This window comes from Leucoraja erinacea, chromosome 15 (genome assembly GCF_028641065.1).
Source record: "Leucoraja erinacea ecotype New England chromosome 15, Leri_hhj_1, whole genome shotgun sequence".
Lineage (NCBI taxonomy): Eukaryota > Metazoa > Chordata > Chondrichthyes > Rajiformes > Rajidae > Leucoraja > Leucoraja erinaceus.
In genome coordinates this window covers 31,015,092-31,033,863 of record NC_073391.1, presented here as the reverse complement: position 1 = coordinate 31,033,863, position 18,772 = coordinate 31,015,092, and the positions used below count along the sequence as shown (strand labels likewise).

The window sequence follows — 18,772 nt, the reverse complement described above, 5'->3', positions numbered from 1 at the left end:
GCTTTGCACCCTACTTCAAATGGTATGAAACTGCACTTGAATTTGGTGGCCTTGCACCCTGCTAGAAGTGGTAAGAAACTGCACTTGAATTTGGTGGCCTTATACCCTGCTTGAAATAGAATTTCAAGGATTAGCCGTGAGTGAGTGAGTGAGTTGCCAGCACAACAGGCTTGATTGACTGAGACGCCAGCCCAAGAATCCATTTGGCACACAATTTTCATACTAGCCCTCTGGAAACCAGTCCCTTCAGCCCACAACACCCATACCAGCGCTCCAGAAAGCCCCCCCCCCCAACTGGCCACCAATATTAGAATTGGTGGAGAGGTGGAATATTGCGTTGGATGACCAGCCCTCTTGTGTGATGCTGGGACCCAACGGGTCCCACTTAGTCTAGTGTCTATTAAATTTATACCACAACACAGTAAACCATTCTAATTCGCTGGTAATAACGTTTTGTAGAAAATGCAATTGTATTCTTTGTTTATGGGCTGATATTTCTTAAATTGGTTGTATTTCTTCATTAAATCTTTATCTTAATGAATATTCATGCTGTGAGGAAATAGTCTCTTGTTTGTTGAATGTAGTTTAATGATGCCAATCGCTTTGTTTGGCCAGGGGAAAGTGGAGGTGGAAGCTGGGAAAGAAGTAATGAAGTTCGAAGCAGGAGCTTTCTCTTACTATGGCATGATGGCTCTCACGTCCTCTCCAGGTACTAATCTTAGTTCCACAACCACAGCGTTGGTGGAATCAATGTTTTCTCTGAAAGTAAAATAACGGGAAAAGGTTTTGAATCCAAATTATTAGGATTTAATCAGTACTCAGAAGCTTGGATTTTAAATCTACAAGTAATCCTCTTACAACCCTTAGCTCTAATGGGTACCAAGTTATTGATTAGACTAAACTTGGCTACTGGGCACGATTTGATTTGGTGTAAAAATGTGTATCTGAAAACAGAGCAGTTAGTTCCTGTAACCTTGTCACACTTATTGCTAGCTTGTGCCCAGCATTTTGAAACTGTATACTGCAGTCCACTCGCTGAGGCAGCGTACTCACTGCACAGCATGCCACGGTTGACACATAGAAATCTGGTGATCTGGTGCACAGCTTATTTGGTATGCATGAGGTGCATTCCTGAGTTAGACACCATTCCTGCAGACGCACACTACTGCCACCAGGTGGAAGATGCATATTTCCATCCATTGAGAGTTCTGGTTTTCCCTAAATATTTGCAGGAAATCAACTTGGGTTGAGGGCATGGACGGCTTGCCTGATAGGGGAATAACACTCCAGAAGATATTTGACATAATTATAATAACCAAGCCTCATTAAGTCAAGGATATTTGGATACTATTTCTTTTGAAATTCTAATTGGCATTTAAAAAAAAATCAAAATCAGCCTGTTGGAAAAAAATATATCAACACTTGGTCCATTTGCTACTCACTTAGGATGAAGGGTGCTTTGTGTTGAAATGTAGACCAGTGTGTCAAATAAGCTGATTGAGGTAGGAGTGATAGGTGCAACCACTTAATTGAGAAACTTAAAGCAGGCAGATCATTTATGGAACTAAAAAAATATTTGAAATGAAATAAAAGATTGCAGTTCTTAAAGTTGTGATAAATTGCAAGATTAATTGGCTTTGTTTTTAATGGTTAGCTCATGCACCACAACATGATGTCTCAATTTTTTGGTGCTCAATTGATTTGAATCCAGCTTTAAATATCAATATAAACTGCGAATAAATTCCCATTTGATGCAATGGAATTCAGTATTTTGAACACACATGTACTTTTTTTCTCAGATCCCTCCTTGGCTAGAAGTGACATGAAGAAATGAAATAGAGCTCTATTTTTCGTGATGTTCTTAATTATTCCGAAATAAAAACATACAATGCTGGAAAGTTCAACAGATTAGGTATACAGTGCCCTCCATAATGTTTGGGACAAAGATCCATCATTTATCTTTTTGTACTCCACAATTTGAGATTTGTAATAGAAAAAAAAATCACATGTGGTTAAAGTGCACATTGTCAGATTTTAATAAAGGCCATTTTTATACATTTTGGTTTCACCATGTAGAAATTACAACTGTGTTTATACATAGTCCCCCCCCCCCCCCCCCCCCCCCCCCCCCCCCCCCATTTCAGGGCACCATAATGTTTCGGACACAGTATTGTCATGTCAATGAAAATAGTCATATTTAGTATTTTGTTGCATATCAATGACTGCTTGAAGTCTGCGATTCATGGATATCACCAGTTGCTGAGTGTCTTCTCTGTTGATGGTCTGCCAGGCCTGTATTGCAGCCATCTTTAGCTAATGCTTGTTTCGGGGGCTAGCTCCTTTCCGTTTTCTCTTCAGCATATAAAAGGCATGCTCAATTGGGTTCAGATCGGGTGATTGACGGCCACTCACGAATTGACCATTTTTTAGCTTTGAAAAACTCCATTGTTGCTTTAGCAGTATGTTTAGGATCGTTGTCTTGCTGTAGAATGAACCGCCGGCCAATGAGTTTTGAGGCATTTGTTTGAATTTGAGCAGATAGGATGTGTCTATACACTTCAGAATTCATTATGCTACTACCATCAGCAGTTGTATCACCAATGAAGATAAGTGGGCCAGTACCTCAGCAGCCATACATGCCCAGGCTGTAACGCCCCCACCACCGTGTTTTACAGATGAGGTGGTTTGCTTTGGATCTTGGGTAGTTCCTTCTATTCCTCCATACTTTGCTCTTGCCATCACTCTGATATAAGTAAATCTTCGTCTCATCTTTCCACAAGACCTTTTTCCAGAACTGTGGTTGCTCTTTTAAGTACTTCTTGGCAAACTGTAACCTGGCCATCCTATTTTTGTGGCTAACCGGTAGTTTGCATCTTGCAGTGTAGCCTCTGTATTTCTCTTCATTAAGTCTTCTGCGGACAGCAGTCAATCCGCACCTACTCCTTAAGAGTGTTTCTGATCTGTCTGACACGTGTTTGGGGATTTTTCTTTATGATAGAGAGAATTCTTCTGTCATCAGCTGTGGCGGTCTTCCTTGGCCTGCCAGTCCCTTTGCTCACCAGTGCTCTCTTTCTCCTTAATGATGTTCCAAACAGTTGATTTTGGTAAGCCCAAGGTTTGGCTGATGTCTCTAATAGTTTTATTCTTGTTTCTCAGTCTCATAATGGCTTCTTTCGTTTTCATTGGCACAACTTTGGTCCCCGTGTTGATAAACAGCAATAAAAGTTTCCAAAGGTGATGGAAAGACTGGAGGAAAGACTAGGTGCTGAGAGCTCTCTTATGCTTGCATTAAAGAGGCCTTTAAATACTCCTGAGCAATTACAACTGCCTGTGAAGTCATGTACTCCAAACATTATGGTGCCCTGAAATGGAGGGACTGTATAAACACAGTTGTAGTTTCTACATGGTGAAACCAAAATGTATAAAAATGGCCTTTAATAAAATCTGACAATGTGCACTTTCACCACGTGATTTTTTTTTCTCTATTACAAATCTCAAATTATGGAGCACAGAGGCAAATAAATAAATGATGGGTCTTTGTCCCAAACATTATGCAGGGCACTGTATCTGTGCAGATTGATCGATCATTTGACAAAAAGATAGCAACCTGAAATGTTAACTCGTGCTTCTCTCTGTCTGTGAATGCTACATGACCTACTTTGCAATTCTACTATTTTCTGGAGGATAGTGGTGGTTAGTTTAGTTTATTGTCACGTGTACGAAGGTACAGTGAAAAGCTTTTTTATTGCGTGCTATCCAGTCAGTGGAAAGATTATAAATGAATTACAATCAAGCCATCCACAGTGTATAGATACAGGGTAATGAGAATAATGTGTAGTGCAAGATAAAGTTCAGTAAAGTCTGATTAAAGATAGTCCGAGGGTCTCCAATGAGGTAGAGATAGGTCAGGGCTGTGCTGTAGGTGGTGAGAGGTTGGTCCAGTTACCTGATAACAGCTGCGAATAAACTGTCCCTGAATCTTGAGGTATGCGTCTTCACACTTCTGTACCTCTTGCCTGATGGGAGAGGGGAGAAGAGGGAGTGTCCAGGGTGAGACTTGTTCTTGATTATGTTGATGGCCTTGCTGAGGCAGCATGGTGTAGATGGAGTTAATGACTGGGAGGTTGGTTTGTATGATGGTCTGGGCTGCATCCAGAATTCCCTTCAATTTCTTGCACTCTTGGACGGAGCTGTTCCCAAACTGTGTTGTGATGCATCCCAATAAAATGCTTTCTGCGGCGCATCTGTAGAAATTTGTGAGAGTTATTGGAGACATGGTCAATGGTATTTTGGACATGCTGGACTTCCTAAGCCTTCTAAGGAAGAAGATGTGTTGGTGTGCTTTCTTAGCCTTTGTTTTGATATGGTTAGTTCAGGACAAATTGCTGGTGAGATTTACTACAAGGAACATGAAGCTTTCGACCTTTACTATTTTGGCGCCTTCAATGTAAATTGGGATATGTGTACCATTTTGCTTCCTGAAGTCAATAACAATCCTTTGTCTTTCTGACATTGAGGGAAAGGTTGTTGTCCAGGCACCCGGTTACGAGATTCTCAATCTCCTTCCTATACTCTGTCTCATCATTATTTGATATCCATCCCACTACAGTGGTGTTGTCTATGGTATGGGTGTTTTCTGCTTGGAACGAGTGTGTGCATTAGTGTCAGGATCTTTATTTATAATACGAATGACTCGGATGAGAATTTCAGTGGTCTAATTAATGAGTTTTCAGACAACATGAAAGTTGGTGGAGTTGTAGATTGCGAAGAAGATTGTCCAAGGTTGCTGCACAACATGGATCAGTTGGAACATTGGATGGGGTGGTGGCAGATAGAATTTAATCCAGGCGAGAGTGTGCTAATGCATTTTGGGAAATCGAACTCTGGTGGGACATATAGAATAAATACCATGTACGCTGATGTACAGAGAAACCTTGGGGTCCAAGTCCATAACTCGCTAAAATGGACTCAGTGGTGATGAAGGCATTTGACATGCTTGCATTCATCACCCAAGGTATTGTGTATAATAGTTGGGATATTGCAGCTATATTAAAAATAAAAATTATCTGACTGCATTTGGATATTGTATACAGATTGGTGACCAAATTCAGGAAGGGTGCAGTAGCAATAAAGAAGGTGCTGAGGAGGTGCAGTACGATTCCAAGATAAAAATAAAATCTGGTCTGATAACAAATTGGACAAATTGAAATAGACTACTACTGCTGAGCAAACACTGCTTTCACATCTGAGATTCAAATTAAGACATTACGTCTCTGTATTAATCTGTAAAATGCATTGCATTTTACATTTGGATCTTAAATTCTGGCGTGAAGCTGTGAGCATTGAACTTGACAGCCCTCTAGTGGATGTTATGAACATTGGAATGCAGAGCCTCTCTGTTCCTTGCATTTTAAGGAATATACAATATTGGCACCTTATTGACATCATATTTTATATATCCAAAATATTTTATTTTCTTATACATCTATACATCATATATGGTTTGATCAAAGCAATGCATCATGTACGGTTCTGTCACTTCTAAGCTGCCAATTTTAATTCTACTGCACCAAAAACAAATTAGAATTAACTGGTCCTTTTTTCATGAATTTTATAGTATAACCCTTTGTATATTGGTGCCAGTTTCAACATTGAATCCAGTTGGCACTCATTTTGTCTTGTTCATTAAAGGGATGTGTATTTCACTAGCTCACCCTGTATTTAATTACCCTTCATTAATTGCCCTTGAAAAGTTGATGGTGAGCTATTGCAGTCCTTGAGGTGTTCTTCCCCTCTTGAATATTGACACGACCGCTTTAACCAGTACCCGCTGATTTCCTCCTTAAAACCAATTCTGATCTCAAGTTATATCGTTAATCCCCACAGCTTTGATCTTTGTTAATGGAATCTTTTATGAAACACAAAGTTCCACAAAGTCCTTGGACATTGCATCATAGCAATTTCCCGTTTGGCTGGTGGCCACGCAATCTTCCATGTTGAAAATCTTACACTATTTATGAGGTTTGCAGAGGCTCCTCAAATGTTCTTCCGATGACCTGCCTTTATGTGTAGCGTTTTGACAGAAGGCTAATGGGGCAGCAGTTACTTGCACCTCGTCATTTTTTTTGCATTAGCTACTTTCCGATCTGTCAGTGCCTCCCAAGAGTCCATTGACTGAATTCCCTTCAGGGGATTATTTGTTTTAAGTCCTTTTAGATTGCTTGTGATTGCTGGCAAATTGGGTATATTGCATAGTTTTATCCATGCTTTTCTTGCTGAAAACCACCCCCTCTCCTTCTTTCCCCACCAAAATGTATGATGTGTATCATTATGCTATTTTCGTTAGGACTCTGGAGCTATTCTGCCTTTATGACAAAATTCAATATGACTTTTTCATTTGGCTTGCTAAACTGAAATGCAGCCTCCATTCACTTTTTTTTAGATCTGGGCATTGGTGTGTTATCATTAAGTACAAGCCTCTTAATAACACTGTGTTGACATCTTCCATCCCTGTACTCACAACTTAAAGTAGACTGTGCAGTAATTAACTCAAATGGAAAAATGTACCCTTTTGTGAACAGAATGCTTTTAAAAATAAAATCATCTAGAAAATTAAAACAAGAGGCTATTGAAAATGTTGACCTATACTTGGGCAATTGCTATTGAATATTTTTTTTTCAGTGCTTCAATTACATGTGTTCAGTCTTGCAAGGAATTTCAAACCTTCAATGTAACCATTTAAAATTAAATCCGTGTCCTTTTCTCAGATATTTGAATTTAACAGAACTCTCAAAATTCAAAGTACTGATTGGAATAGATTAATTTTTCTTCCTATCACCCTTATCCTCAGAGGAGTTTATAAATGAAGCTGAATCTTGTGACAGATTTAAAATATCTCAACATCTCAATTTCCAATATTTGTCATAATATGTATAATAAAAATAAAAGTCCTTATCAAGAACATATTTTGGAACTGGAGCAATTTGTTGCAGTTTAGGGTTTTCTTATTTCAATGTTACGTTTATTTATTCTCCCCCTTTTAATGTTTTGATCAATTAGTGCAATTTTTTTTTTAACTTCTAGATAAGCTCGGCGAGTCAGAGAAAAATGGACAGATGAAGTATGGGACTTGGATAGGAATGGTTATGCAGCTGAAATGCATGTAACCCTGTGGTGGGATTGTTGCAATGTCACTCAAGTGGAGAAGATATTGTTACTCGCTGCCTGAGTTTGCATGTCAATCTTGCTAGTTAACTGAGGTTTTTGAGGGTGGCTGTGAACAGTACCCTTTCAAAGAATCATCAGCTCAGAAACGGGGAGAAAAAATGATTTTAAAATTGATCATGCATTTATATACTTGGTTGGCTGAGGCAATTGGACAAAAGATATTTGCTCTGAAAAATTTCAAGAAACTGGTAATGGGTTTATGATTGATGTTTGCAGAGGAAATATATCCTGTGTTGTTTAATCTTTGTTTTATTGATGTTGATATGTACATTCCATTTATTGAACTTTTCTTGCTTTTATTAATACTCAAAATGTGAAGTCTCATATCTTTCCCGTATTCATTTTCACTTTCCCCTTTTATTCCATCTCCTCCATAGTTCCTTTGTCTCTGTCTCGTACTTTTGCTGTCAGCAGAACAGAATCATTGGCTGGTTCACCAGGTACATTTTGCACAAATTAATTCTAGCTCTGTCTGTTAAAATTGCAGTTGGCAAACAAATGAGATGTTCATCCCACATCAAATTAAAATCTGCACAGTATTTTTAAAATGCAGCCTTTATTGGGTTGGAGCACTTTAGCGTAACGATGCGTAAGCCAGTTCAATCACGTGAAATCCTAAACCGTGCATGAAGTTTCCAGTTTTTACATTTACAATATTGCATGATTTGATTAATAATATATGAATCTACAATATCAGCTACCATGGATACCATGGAACTGAGGGATTTCTAATAGTGTTCCAAATCATACGATGCCGGTAGCTTTGGGGACGAAAGGATTTAGCAAGATTCCCATACTAACCCTACTGGCATGGGCCTCCTTTATTACCAGTGTGTGGCCATACTCAAACCGGAGGAAAAGCGCAAGATACTCTACTTGGGTAACCTAATTGTGTGAATGTTGAATTTTCCAATTTTAGGTAACTAAACAATCTCCTTCCCCATCTCCTCCCTGTGCCCCACTTGGATTTGTACCATTTTCTCCCCTTCCCCATCACCTATATTCCTTCCTCCAGTTCCACAACCTGTACCTCTTCTATCCTTATCTCACACTATTTGTCTTTTCATCTCTGGGCTTTGTCCAAGCATCTGCCTATCAAAGCCACCCCTCCCCCCCCCCCCCCACCTGCATCCACCTAGCACGTCCTGCCCCCCACCTCTCTTCAAGCTTTCTCTTCCTCCCCCACCCCCACGCCCCCCCCCCCCCCCCCACTACCACAATCAGTCTGAAGAGTTCTGACAAAAATCTCAACAATCCATGTTCTCCAGAGATGCTTCCTGACCAACTGACTTACTCCAGCACTTTTTCGTAAACCAGCACCTGCAGTTCACTGTGTCTCCAGTCAAGAGTGTTTAATCGTCATATGTACTGACAACGGAACAATGAAGGTCTTTGGCTGTACACCAATGCCATTGCTTTCCTTTACTCCATAGGACATTACTATTCATTGTGTACTATTCATCCACCTGCCAAATCTACTGAAGGTATAATGAAAAATAAGGAGGGTGGAAGTTTACCCCTTGCCATTTTTAACAATAAGCAATCGGTTTTATCTGTAATCCTTTTTATGTGAAAAGATTGCTTGTAGGATATTCTGCTGAAATTGTATGGCTGATACCATAAGTAATGGCATCATTACATTATTGAGATTCGACCTAATGTTTCTGTGTCTATTTTCTAATGTGAAAGTGCTTAATCAACTGATTTTTAGCGATTGCTTCTCTGCTTCCAGTGTAGAATTTGTATTCTATTTCATGGAAATGGTAGTCAGAAGCTAGTAGATTCTGTATTTCTCAGGTACACATCGAGGCAAACCAACAGGCCTTCAGGTCCAATACCAAATTTTCCTCTTCACGTGGTTCTAAGATAGGGTGAAAGCCATTAGCTTTTCTATGGAAATAGTGGGAAATGCCTGAAATTGTTATGATAAGTCCTCTGTCTGAGAATTTTAACATAATGTATACATATTTACTCATGGAAAATTAAGTTGTGCATTTCCAGAGTATTTTGGAAGATTGTGACTGGAATTTGACATTGGGTGACATGTAGAAAAGTTGGACCATATATGGAATGGAAAGACTTTGTTTTCCATCCTATAATAGTATTTGTGTTCACATCATAAGATTTAGATTCTTCATTGTATTAACCCTTGCAAAGCTAACAGTTTCAAAAAATACTTTGTGCTTCAATAAGATTTCAGCGACTATTTCTTAAATAAAAATTAATGTTAAACGATTATAGTCACAGGGAAAGGAAGAGCCATGTCCATCATTATTTCTGTGAGCCTTTGGTCCATATCTATTTTTGCTCTTGCCCTACCTTTAAGCCTTCTCAAGACGTCCTACTCTTGTACTCTCGTATTCTTGCAAATGGTGTACATTTTTGTAATAGATATATGTAAAGCCCAATGAATATGTTTATAAAATATCTTGAATAGATTTGATTTTATTCACCAGTTGATGATGTTCTTTCCTCTGAAAGTCTTATACATCTACTGACTGTTGTTGGAGGTTGACCTCCATTTTATGTAAAAGAAAAACAAAACTTCTGGAGATGTTTTGAGGTAATTGTGTCACTCACTTTAGACAAAATGGGCTGCTGCATTGTTCAGTACAATAAACCTGTTCATTATGGGATTCTAAATTCAGATGATAACCAGGCATTAACATTTTTTTTCAAAACGATTGTAGTTTATTGCTAGGGTACACAAAAATGCTGGAGAAACTCAGCAGCATCTATGGAGCGAAGGAAATAGGTGACGTTTCGGGCCAAAACCCTTCTTCTTCTTCAGTAGTTTATTGCTATCTTGTTTCTGAATTTGAAGATGGCATCATTGAATGCTTAAGTCACAACAGCTTCCTTAACTGGATCAGTGGATCAAACTACTAAGAACAGGGAAAGATTTTTAATTATTTGGATGATGTACTTAGTCTCCCAATACTTGCAGGGTATTGTGCCTTCATAATGAGACATAAAAGTTTATGGTTTGCATTATATTTTTCACATTACCTCATACTCATGACCATGGATCTTTGTAAATTTATCAAGTCCCAGACTTGTTATGATTACATTCTTGAAATTTTGGGGATTCCTGCCTCAAGACAGTGGGGTGACCTTCTGTTTGTTGCATTGTTTACTCATTTGAAAATGTACAGTACTAAATCTGGTGATGCAGAATTAAAAGGGTTTGATATCTACTGGTTTTGCACAATACCACTTTGACCTTTAATAGTGCTGGGCTTTATTTTTTGTTTGAAAAAGTTATCTTGTTAAAGTAGTTGATTGTCAATCATGAGCTCCTTCTCATATATCTTGTTCTCAGTCCCTTATCTTGGTTTTGATACAGTTGTATTTTGAAATTCAAAATGTGCATTCACCATTGAAGTGTGTGGCTTGTCCTGGGGAAACTATAAAGCCTGAGAGACTTCAGCTGAATAACCATACATGTGGAAAATAGTGGTTGCCATAGCCATTACTCAAACTTATTTCTTCTTTGCTTAGATAATCGGTCTCCACCTCGAACATGTGGTTTAAACCATTCTGATTCATTGAACCGGGGCGATCGAATTGATTCAATAGCATCACAGATGGGGAGCAACAACAGTCAACTAAATTCATTGCTTCAAATGTATGTTCCAGACTACTCTGTGCGTGCTCTAACTGACTTACAGTTTGTAAAGGTAAGGCTAGATATTGTTATGCCTTTCAAGATGTTTTATGAAAAAAACACAATAACAAAGTGATCTTGCATCTTGTAGTCCTAGTTCTGTTCTTGCAGAAATGGTGTGGTTTCCTCAACCTAGTCGCACAGTTTAATAGTGTCCATCTAATAAAGTTGGCACTCCACTTGAACGTAGCAGCACTTATTTTCTTTTATTTCACTGTTTCACAGGCGTGATCAGACCCAACATCTATTCAATCCACAAAGCTTTTAATTGACTTCATTGTCAGATAGGCTTACAAAATCTGATTGCATAAAATAACTGTTCACAAAGGTTGAGGTTTTAAAAGTGTTAGGTGATAAAAGCACAATTTTGGAAATACTAAAAATACTCATCATATTGAAAGATCTGTTTCTACTGGAGCATAAAAATGGGAAATATACAAAATAATGTCTACTTTTGCATTCAAAGGCATTGTCAGAAAATTGTTTTCTGCCTTTCACATTATTATGTCTGCATTACTTTTTGAAGTTTGGATGATAATCAAACCTGTTCATTAAGCTTAGGTTTAACACAAATCATTTCAGGGGAAGATTGGCGATCATTACACCAGGAACAGACAGAGGAGAATTAATTAATGAATACTTCCCTGAGTCTGGAGTCTCGATACTTTTTCAATCTATTTTTATTTTTATCGGCTGATTTGAGACAAATTGACATTTATTCCTTGTGCTCTACCCTGCAATTGGACTTTAATTTTTAAGAAATTATTATCTCCACTATATTAAAAAAAAATGAAGCATTTAGTTCCTCCCTCCTTCTGTTTGCAAACGGAAAATGAGGTGCAGGAGCCTTGTTGTAGACATCAGGATTTCAAGGAGGAAATTGAAAAGGGTGAATTGGAAGTTGATAGGCTTGGTGGCAGGATCCTGGCAAGAACTTTGGACTTCATTCCTGACCTTGCCTATTCAGTCAAAATGCACTTTGTTCGCAGTGCCGTCAGTAAATTGTATGTGTATTATTTAGTCTGAATGAGGCACAACATGCACTCATTATTTATTCTGCAACCTTTGAGCAGGAAAAAGCAGTACTGGAGTTTCTCAAACAATAAACTGCAGCAAATGTTTTTAAAAAGAGAGTGGTCCTCAGACATGTTGGAACTAAATGGCTGGTTCACTTTATCTCTGTCTATTAGTTTAGTGATTTAAGCATTTTTTCAAATTCAAATCAAAGATGTTAAGGTTAAGGTTAAACTTTCAATTGCTAAACTCAACCCTCTGAAGTGTTGGGGCCTGTTCTTTTGTAATTTTGATCAAAGCTGAAAATGCTCTTTCAGGAAGAAAAGGCACATAACATTTCCCTGAGACTAGGAAAATGCTCAATAAAGTAATATACTCTTTAATTCTGAGCGGCTTTATAATTGTCTCCTGTGCTATTTAAGTGTACAATAAAATTTTCCAAATGCATCAGGCTTATACTTTAAGTTGTTAAAGCCTGTTTGTGCACACTTTTAATCTCGAGGGCATCTAGTTTTAAAACAGCTCGATGGATGGGAATTATACTTTTGATGGATATGAATTGTTTTTAATATTCTTAAATGAAGAAAAGTTACATCGTTCAAAATACAGTGCCCTCCATAATGTTTGGGACCATCATTTATTTATTTGTCTCTGTACTCCACAATTTGAGATTTGTAATAGAAAAGAATCACATGTGATTAAAGTGCACATTGTCAGATTTTAATAAAGGCCATTTTTATACAATGCGGTTTCACCATGTAGAAATTACAGCAGTATTTATACATAGTTCCCCCATTTCAGGGCACCATAATTGGGCCACAGCATTGTTATATCAGTGAATGTAGTCAAGTTTAGTATTTTGTTGCATATCCTTTGCACGCAATGACTACTTGAAGTCTCCGATGCATGGACATCACCAGTTGCTGGGTGTCTTCTCTGGTGATGCTCTGCCAGGCCATTTTACAGCCATCTTTAGCTAATGCTTGTTTTGGGGGTTAGTCCCCTTCAGTTTTCTCTCCAGCATATAAAAGGCATGCTCAATTGGGTTCAGATCGGGTGATTAACTTGGCCACTGAAGAATTTACCATTTTGTTTAGTTTTGAAAAACTCCTTTTTTTAGCGGTTTGTTTAGGATCATTGGCTTGCTGTAGAATGACCTGCCGGCCAATGAGTTTGAAGGCATTTGTTTTAACTTGAGCAGGTAGGATGTCTCTGTACACTTCAAAATTAATTACACTACTACCATCAGCAGTGGTATCATCAATGAAGATAAGTGAGCCAAACATGGCCAGGCTATAACACCCCCGCCACCGTTTTTCACAGATGAGGTGGTATGCTTTGGATCTTGGGCAGTTTCTTTTCTCCTCCATACCTTGCCATCGCTCTGATATAAATGAATCTTCGTCTCATCTGTCCGCAAAACCTTTTTCCAGAACTGTGGTTGCTCCTTAAGTACTTCTTGGCAAACTGTAACCTGGCCATCCTATTTTTGCAGCTAACCAGTGGTTTGCATCTTACAGTGTAGCCTCTGTATTTCTGTTCATGAAATCTTCTGAGGACAGTTGTCATTGTCAAATTCACTCCTGACTCCTACGTGTGTTTCTGATCTGTGGACAGGTGTTTGGGGATTTTTCCTTATTATAGAGAGAATTCTTCTGTCATCAGCTGTGGAGGTCTTCCTTGGCCTGCCAGTCCCTTCACGACTAGTAAGCTCACCAGTGCTCTTTCTTTTTAATGATGTTCCAAACAGTTGATTTTGGTAAGCCTAAGTTTGGCTGATGTCTCAAACAGTTTTATTCTTGTTTCTCAAGTCTCATAATGGCTTCTTTGACTTTCATTGGCACAACTTTGGACCTCATGTTGATAAACAGCAATAAAAGTTTCCAAAGGTGATGGAAAGACTGGAAGAAAGACTAGGTGCTGAGAGCACTCTAATACCTCAAATTTCACTGTACCTTAATTGGTTAAGTGCCAATAAACGCAAACTTGAACTTGCATTAAGGAGACAATTAAACACACCTGAGCAATTACAAACGGCTGTGAAGCCATGTGTTCCAAACATTATGGTGCCCTGAAATGGGGGGGACTATGTGTAAACACAGCTGTAATTTCTACGTGGTGAAACCAAAATGTATAAAAATGGCCTTTAATAAAATCTGACAATGTGCACTTTAACCACATGTGATTTTTTTTTTCTATTAAATAAATGATGGGTATTTTCCCCAAACATTATGGAGGGCACTGTATAAATAGTTTGCATGTGTTTTAAGAAATCTTCAGATTCACTTCACATTTTGTTTCAACTTTGTAGATTACAAGACAGCATTATCAGAATGCCCTGATGGCATCCATAATGGATAAAACACCACAGTCATCAGACAGTGAAAACACTAAAATTGAATTGACTTTAAATGCGATGCATGATCACTTACCGGATGAAACGGCAAATCTACTAAATGAACAGAACTGTGTGACTCACAAGTCAAATCATAGCATGCACAGTGAAGGCAAAATCTAGAACAGCAGCGGACCTGCTCACTCGCTTATTTTTCTGAAAACTGCTGTATTGTGTATGCAGGCACATACAAGCACACATGTCCACTGTCATGAGACCAAAGAGCTGTGCCTCGGCACAAGAAGGTGTACAAAGAATGACAGAGGTGGTTGAATTGAACACTAAACAACTGCCAAGATTCAGACACATCCTCTGCACACTGGTGGCTTGTTATCCTTCTTTATTTCTGTGTTTTCATTTGTTTTCCTTGCACAGGAGGAGAATGGTAAAATGTTGGAAAAGTAGCGTGCGGGCCACATTCTGGCTGAGAAATGTGTAGTTTTATAATGACGACCTATTGAGATTAACTGAGACTGTAAAAATTTGTTTTAAATTATGGTGTGTGATTTACGATCGTCATTGCAGGCGGATGTTCGAAATTTTGAAAATGCGTCCATTTCTCCAGCTTAATTTAGTAGGTATTTGACGTTTTCAACACCCATTGCATTAGATGGGGTGTTCTTGCATATTTTATCCCAAAAGAGTTGGGGTTGCTGGGCATTTAAATTATAACTTGAATATGGAAACTTGATTCCACATTTGCACAAAACGTCATTGACTTAATTGATTTCAACACATGTATGCAAACTGTGAATAACACTCCAATATATATGAACTCTAGAACGCCTTTGGAAGATATAGCAATGTCTACATAGCAGGTAAATATGCCAAATCCACCAATGGACGAATGTATAAAAGGGTGTTTCAAATTGAGAAACACAGCTGTAACTGTAAGTGTTCTTATGGCAGACTGACTATCACTACATATTGTTTAATCAATCAACATTGCAAGTAAATTGCAGTTTGTATTATATTGTACAAAACTGACTCTGAGGTGAAGTATTCTGACTACAGTATTCATAACTATGTATATATTAAGCACAAAAAAATCTATGGATGAAGTGTAAGTTTCATAAGATTGTCAGTTAAATGACATTTATAATTAACAATGGTAAAGACTTTGTAGATTTACAGACTATTTATTTTGTATATGATTTATTTGTATATTTTGTGATTTCATTGTGTGTTTTGTTTTCTGATTCTATCATTCCATTTGGTTAAAATGGTTTATTCTAAATGGCTTTTCATTCCATTTTGTCCAGTGTTATTTCTCAATTCGGTTTGAATTTCGGTTTTGTTCTTTCGAATCGAGTGCCTCTTCACTCTTTCTGTTGTGGTTTCCTTTGACCAGATACTACCTGGTGCAATCATTAATGGGGCAAATTATGGAAATGGAAAAATGGCCTGGACTTGGTTAATGGAGCTTCTCATTTTATACTTCGAAAGTGAATAAGTTTAATAAAGAAATGATTCATAATTAAATGGGCACTGATTTATTATCAGGGCATGCTTGTGACCACCAGTCTTACATCTAGGACAGCAACTAAGCAAGGGAATATTGCACTTCATCCATATATCCATGGAGAACAGTGGATTCTTCAAATTTAGACATTATTCAAGGTCTTTCTCTGAGAACAGCAGTGAGCGATGTCCTTGGGCTAGTGTGATCGGTAAATTGAAACCAACTTGGGCAAAATATGACAGGCATGCAGTTAGAATCGCTAGGCTGAAATATCTAAATATTTTTTTACAGTTGAACTGCCTGACAGGCAAGCATGCACCATATGTAGTAGTTTAGTCCCAGTGGCAATTGCACAGGTTATGGGACATGGTGCCTTACCCTGTAAACATAGTGGAGGTACCATGAGAATTGGAAAGATCAACTCCTGATGAGAAGATCTGATGGGGACCTGGTGCCAGTAGTGGAACCTATATTCCATTAATACAAGTAGAAATGCAAGGGGTTCTGATATGGTCACGAGATATACTTGCTTGACCTTCCTTTCAGTGCGTGATATTAGATCCCTGGGCATTAAAGGCTAAAGTGCTCCCTTCGGCCGGTGAGGGATAGTTAATTGTGGTATATTACTAGAGAACAGCTTTTACTCAGAAGTTACCTTTTATTCAACAGCAGACTTGAGGATGCAAAGCTCTACGTGAAGAGGGAAATCGGTACCAGAAAGGCCCAAATTGTCTGGCCTTCCTCCAGGAAAGTGGACATCACCATATTTATATTCAGAAAGAGTCTGGTGGACAGCATGCTGCAGTGCTGAGGATTCCCCTCCCTGTCTGGAGCACTGTTCATAACAATCTTCAAATGTTTGTGTAACAAAACAGTCGGCTCTCAGGTTCCTATTAAATCTTTCCCATCACCTTCAACCTATGTCCTCTAGTTTTTGGTTCCCTACTCTGGGTAAAAGACTGCATTTACCCAATCTATTCCTCTCATTATCTTATATCTCTATAAGATAATCCTCCCCCCCCCCCCCCTACACACTACAAGGAATAAAGTTATAGCCTGCTCAACCTCCCTGCAGCTCAGGCTCTCAAGTCCTGGCAATGGCCTTGAAAATCTGCACCCTTTCCAGCTTAACATCTTTCCTATAACATGGTGATCAAAACAATACTCAAAATGTGGCCTCACCAATGTCTTGTACAACTGTAACATGATCTCCCAACTTCTATACTCAATACTCTGACTGATGAAGGCCAATCTATCTACCCGTTTTGCCACTTTCAAGGAACTATGTACCTGCACTGTTGTTTTCTAATGTATCTGAAAGAAAATCTTCCTGTAACATTTTGTATTGGACTGTGATACAAATGGCGAAGGAGATGGACTCTGTAATAAATATTTTAGCAGTATGTGAATGCAATAACCAGTGTGGAATTGCACTGTGTAATAAATGTTCCCTTGATTACGCTTCCTCTGTTATTGTAAATTCATAAATTATAGGAGAATTTGGCCATTCGGTCCATCAAGTCTACTCTGCCATTCAATCATGGCTAATCTATCTTTCCTTCTCAACCCCATTCTCCTGCTTTATCCCCCCCATAGCCCCTGACACCCTAACTAATCAAAAATTAGTCAACCTCCACCTTAAAAATATCCATTGTAGAATTGGACGGTGCAATGAATATTGCTGAATAGCGACTCTTCCAGGGTGTAATCACACTACACTAACTATTCTGTACAATGCATTTCAAAGTGCTGGGTCAAAATAGCAAATATCCCACTCTGCATATTGAGTCTAACCAGGGCAAATCACATCCTTTAAGTAATGGGGTGAACATAACTGCTGAAGCTTGGTGTGACCATCCTTAGAATGCTAGTCACCATTCCAAACTTTCTAAAGCACTGGTGAAAATGAGTTTTAGGAAAGTCCAAATATCAGGCAAGATTGAGCGCAAAATAGATTCCCCCTGGAGACATGGATTCTGAGAAGAATGCACGTGAGGAGAGTCCTGAGCATGGGTTGTACCAATGTGGAAAAGCAAGATGCCTTTGATTGCCTCCTGTTGTCTGACACACAGTCTTAACTTGGGAGTACACTGCTGTTCCTTCATTAGCACCAGGTCTAAATCCTGGAACACTCCACCAGCACAGTAGAGGCCCCTCCATAAGACAGATTGCAATGGTTTACGGTTTATGAGAGGCATAGGATAGACAGGCGGAACTTTTTTTCCCAGGATGGAAATATCTTACAATAAAGGGCATAGCAATAAGGTGGGAGGTGGAAAGTGGAAAGTTTAATGGAGATGTGTGGAATTTGTTTTTTTTACACAGTGTGGTGGGGACGCATTGACAGGGGAGGTGGTGGAGGCAGATATGATAGTGTTAGACAAGAACATGGAAGTTCAAGGAATAGAGGGATATGGATCATGTACAGGGAGATGAGATCAGTTTAACTTGGCATCATGTTTAGCTCGGACATTCTGCCCAAAAGGGCCTGTTCCTGTGCTGTACTGTTTTCTATATTCCAAGGTGGCAGCTCATCACCTCTTCATAAAGGTGACCAGAAATGGGTCATAAATGTTGGCTTTACCAGCAACATCCACAATCTGGGAATTGAGCAAAAATAAAATGCTTTAACCCACAGCCTACTGACTTAAGAAACACTGAACCAAAGCTAAGAACCAGGTAGGGAGGGGAGGACAGAGTAGGTAGAGAAAAAATTGAAAAAAATCAGGTAGGAAAGAAAAGGTAAACTGAATTATTAATCGATTATATTTTAACCGCTTGCTCTGGCACTGCATTCCTATTCTCAAGCTTCAGGTGACCACAAGCGCCCCTGTACTAAATCGGATCACTCTGTCACACAGAAGATATAGAAATTTGAAAGCGTGCATCCCCGGACTAAAGAACATCTTCCCCTGTGCAATCAGGCTGTTGAAAGGATCTTCCACAAGCTAGGTAGGGTACTGTCCGATTCATCTCTACTGTATTGCGGACATTGACTTCGTCTCTA

General features: G+C 38.8%; 1 protein-coding gene across 3 annotated transcripts in view; it reads left to right on the top strand.

Moving 5' to 3' along the window:
* Positions 1-17,226, top strand: part of LOC129704118 (metal transporter CNNM2-like) — a 114,678-nt gene extending 97,452 nt beyond the window's left edge. For 2 of the 3 annotated variants that reach the window (XM_055647021.1, XM_055647019.1), the window contains 4 exons: positions 616-709; positions 7,605-7,667; positions 10,729-10,907; positions 14,220-17,226. In XM_055647021.1, coding sequence (XP_055502996.1) covers positions 616-709; positions 7,605-7,667; positions 10,729-10,907; positions 14,220-14,426 — 543 coding nt within the window. In that variant the 3' untranslated portion in view covers positions 14,427-17,226. The remainder of the gene's footprint in view (positions 1-615; positions 710-7,604; positions 7,668-10,728; positions 10,908-14,219) is intronic. The other variant, XM_055647020.1, reaches the window with a different exon arrangement.
* Positions 17,227-18,772: the final 1,546 nt, after the last annotated feature.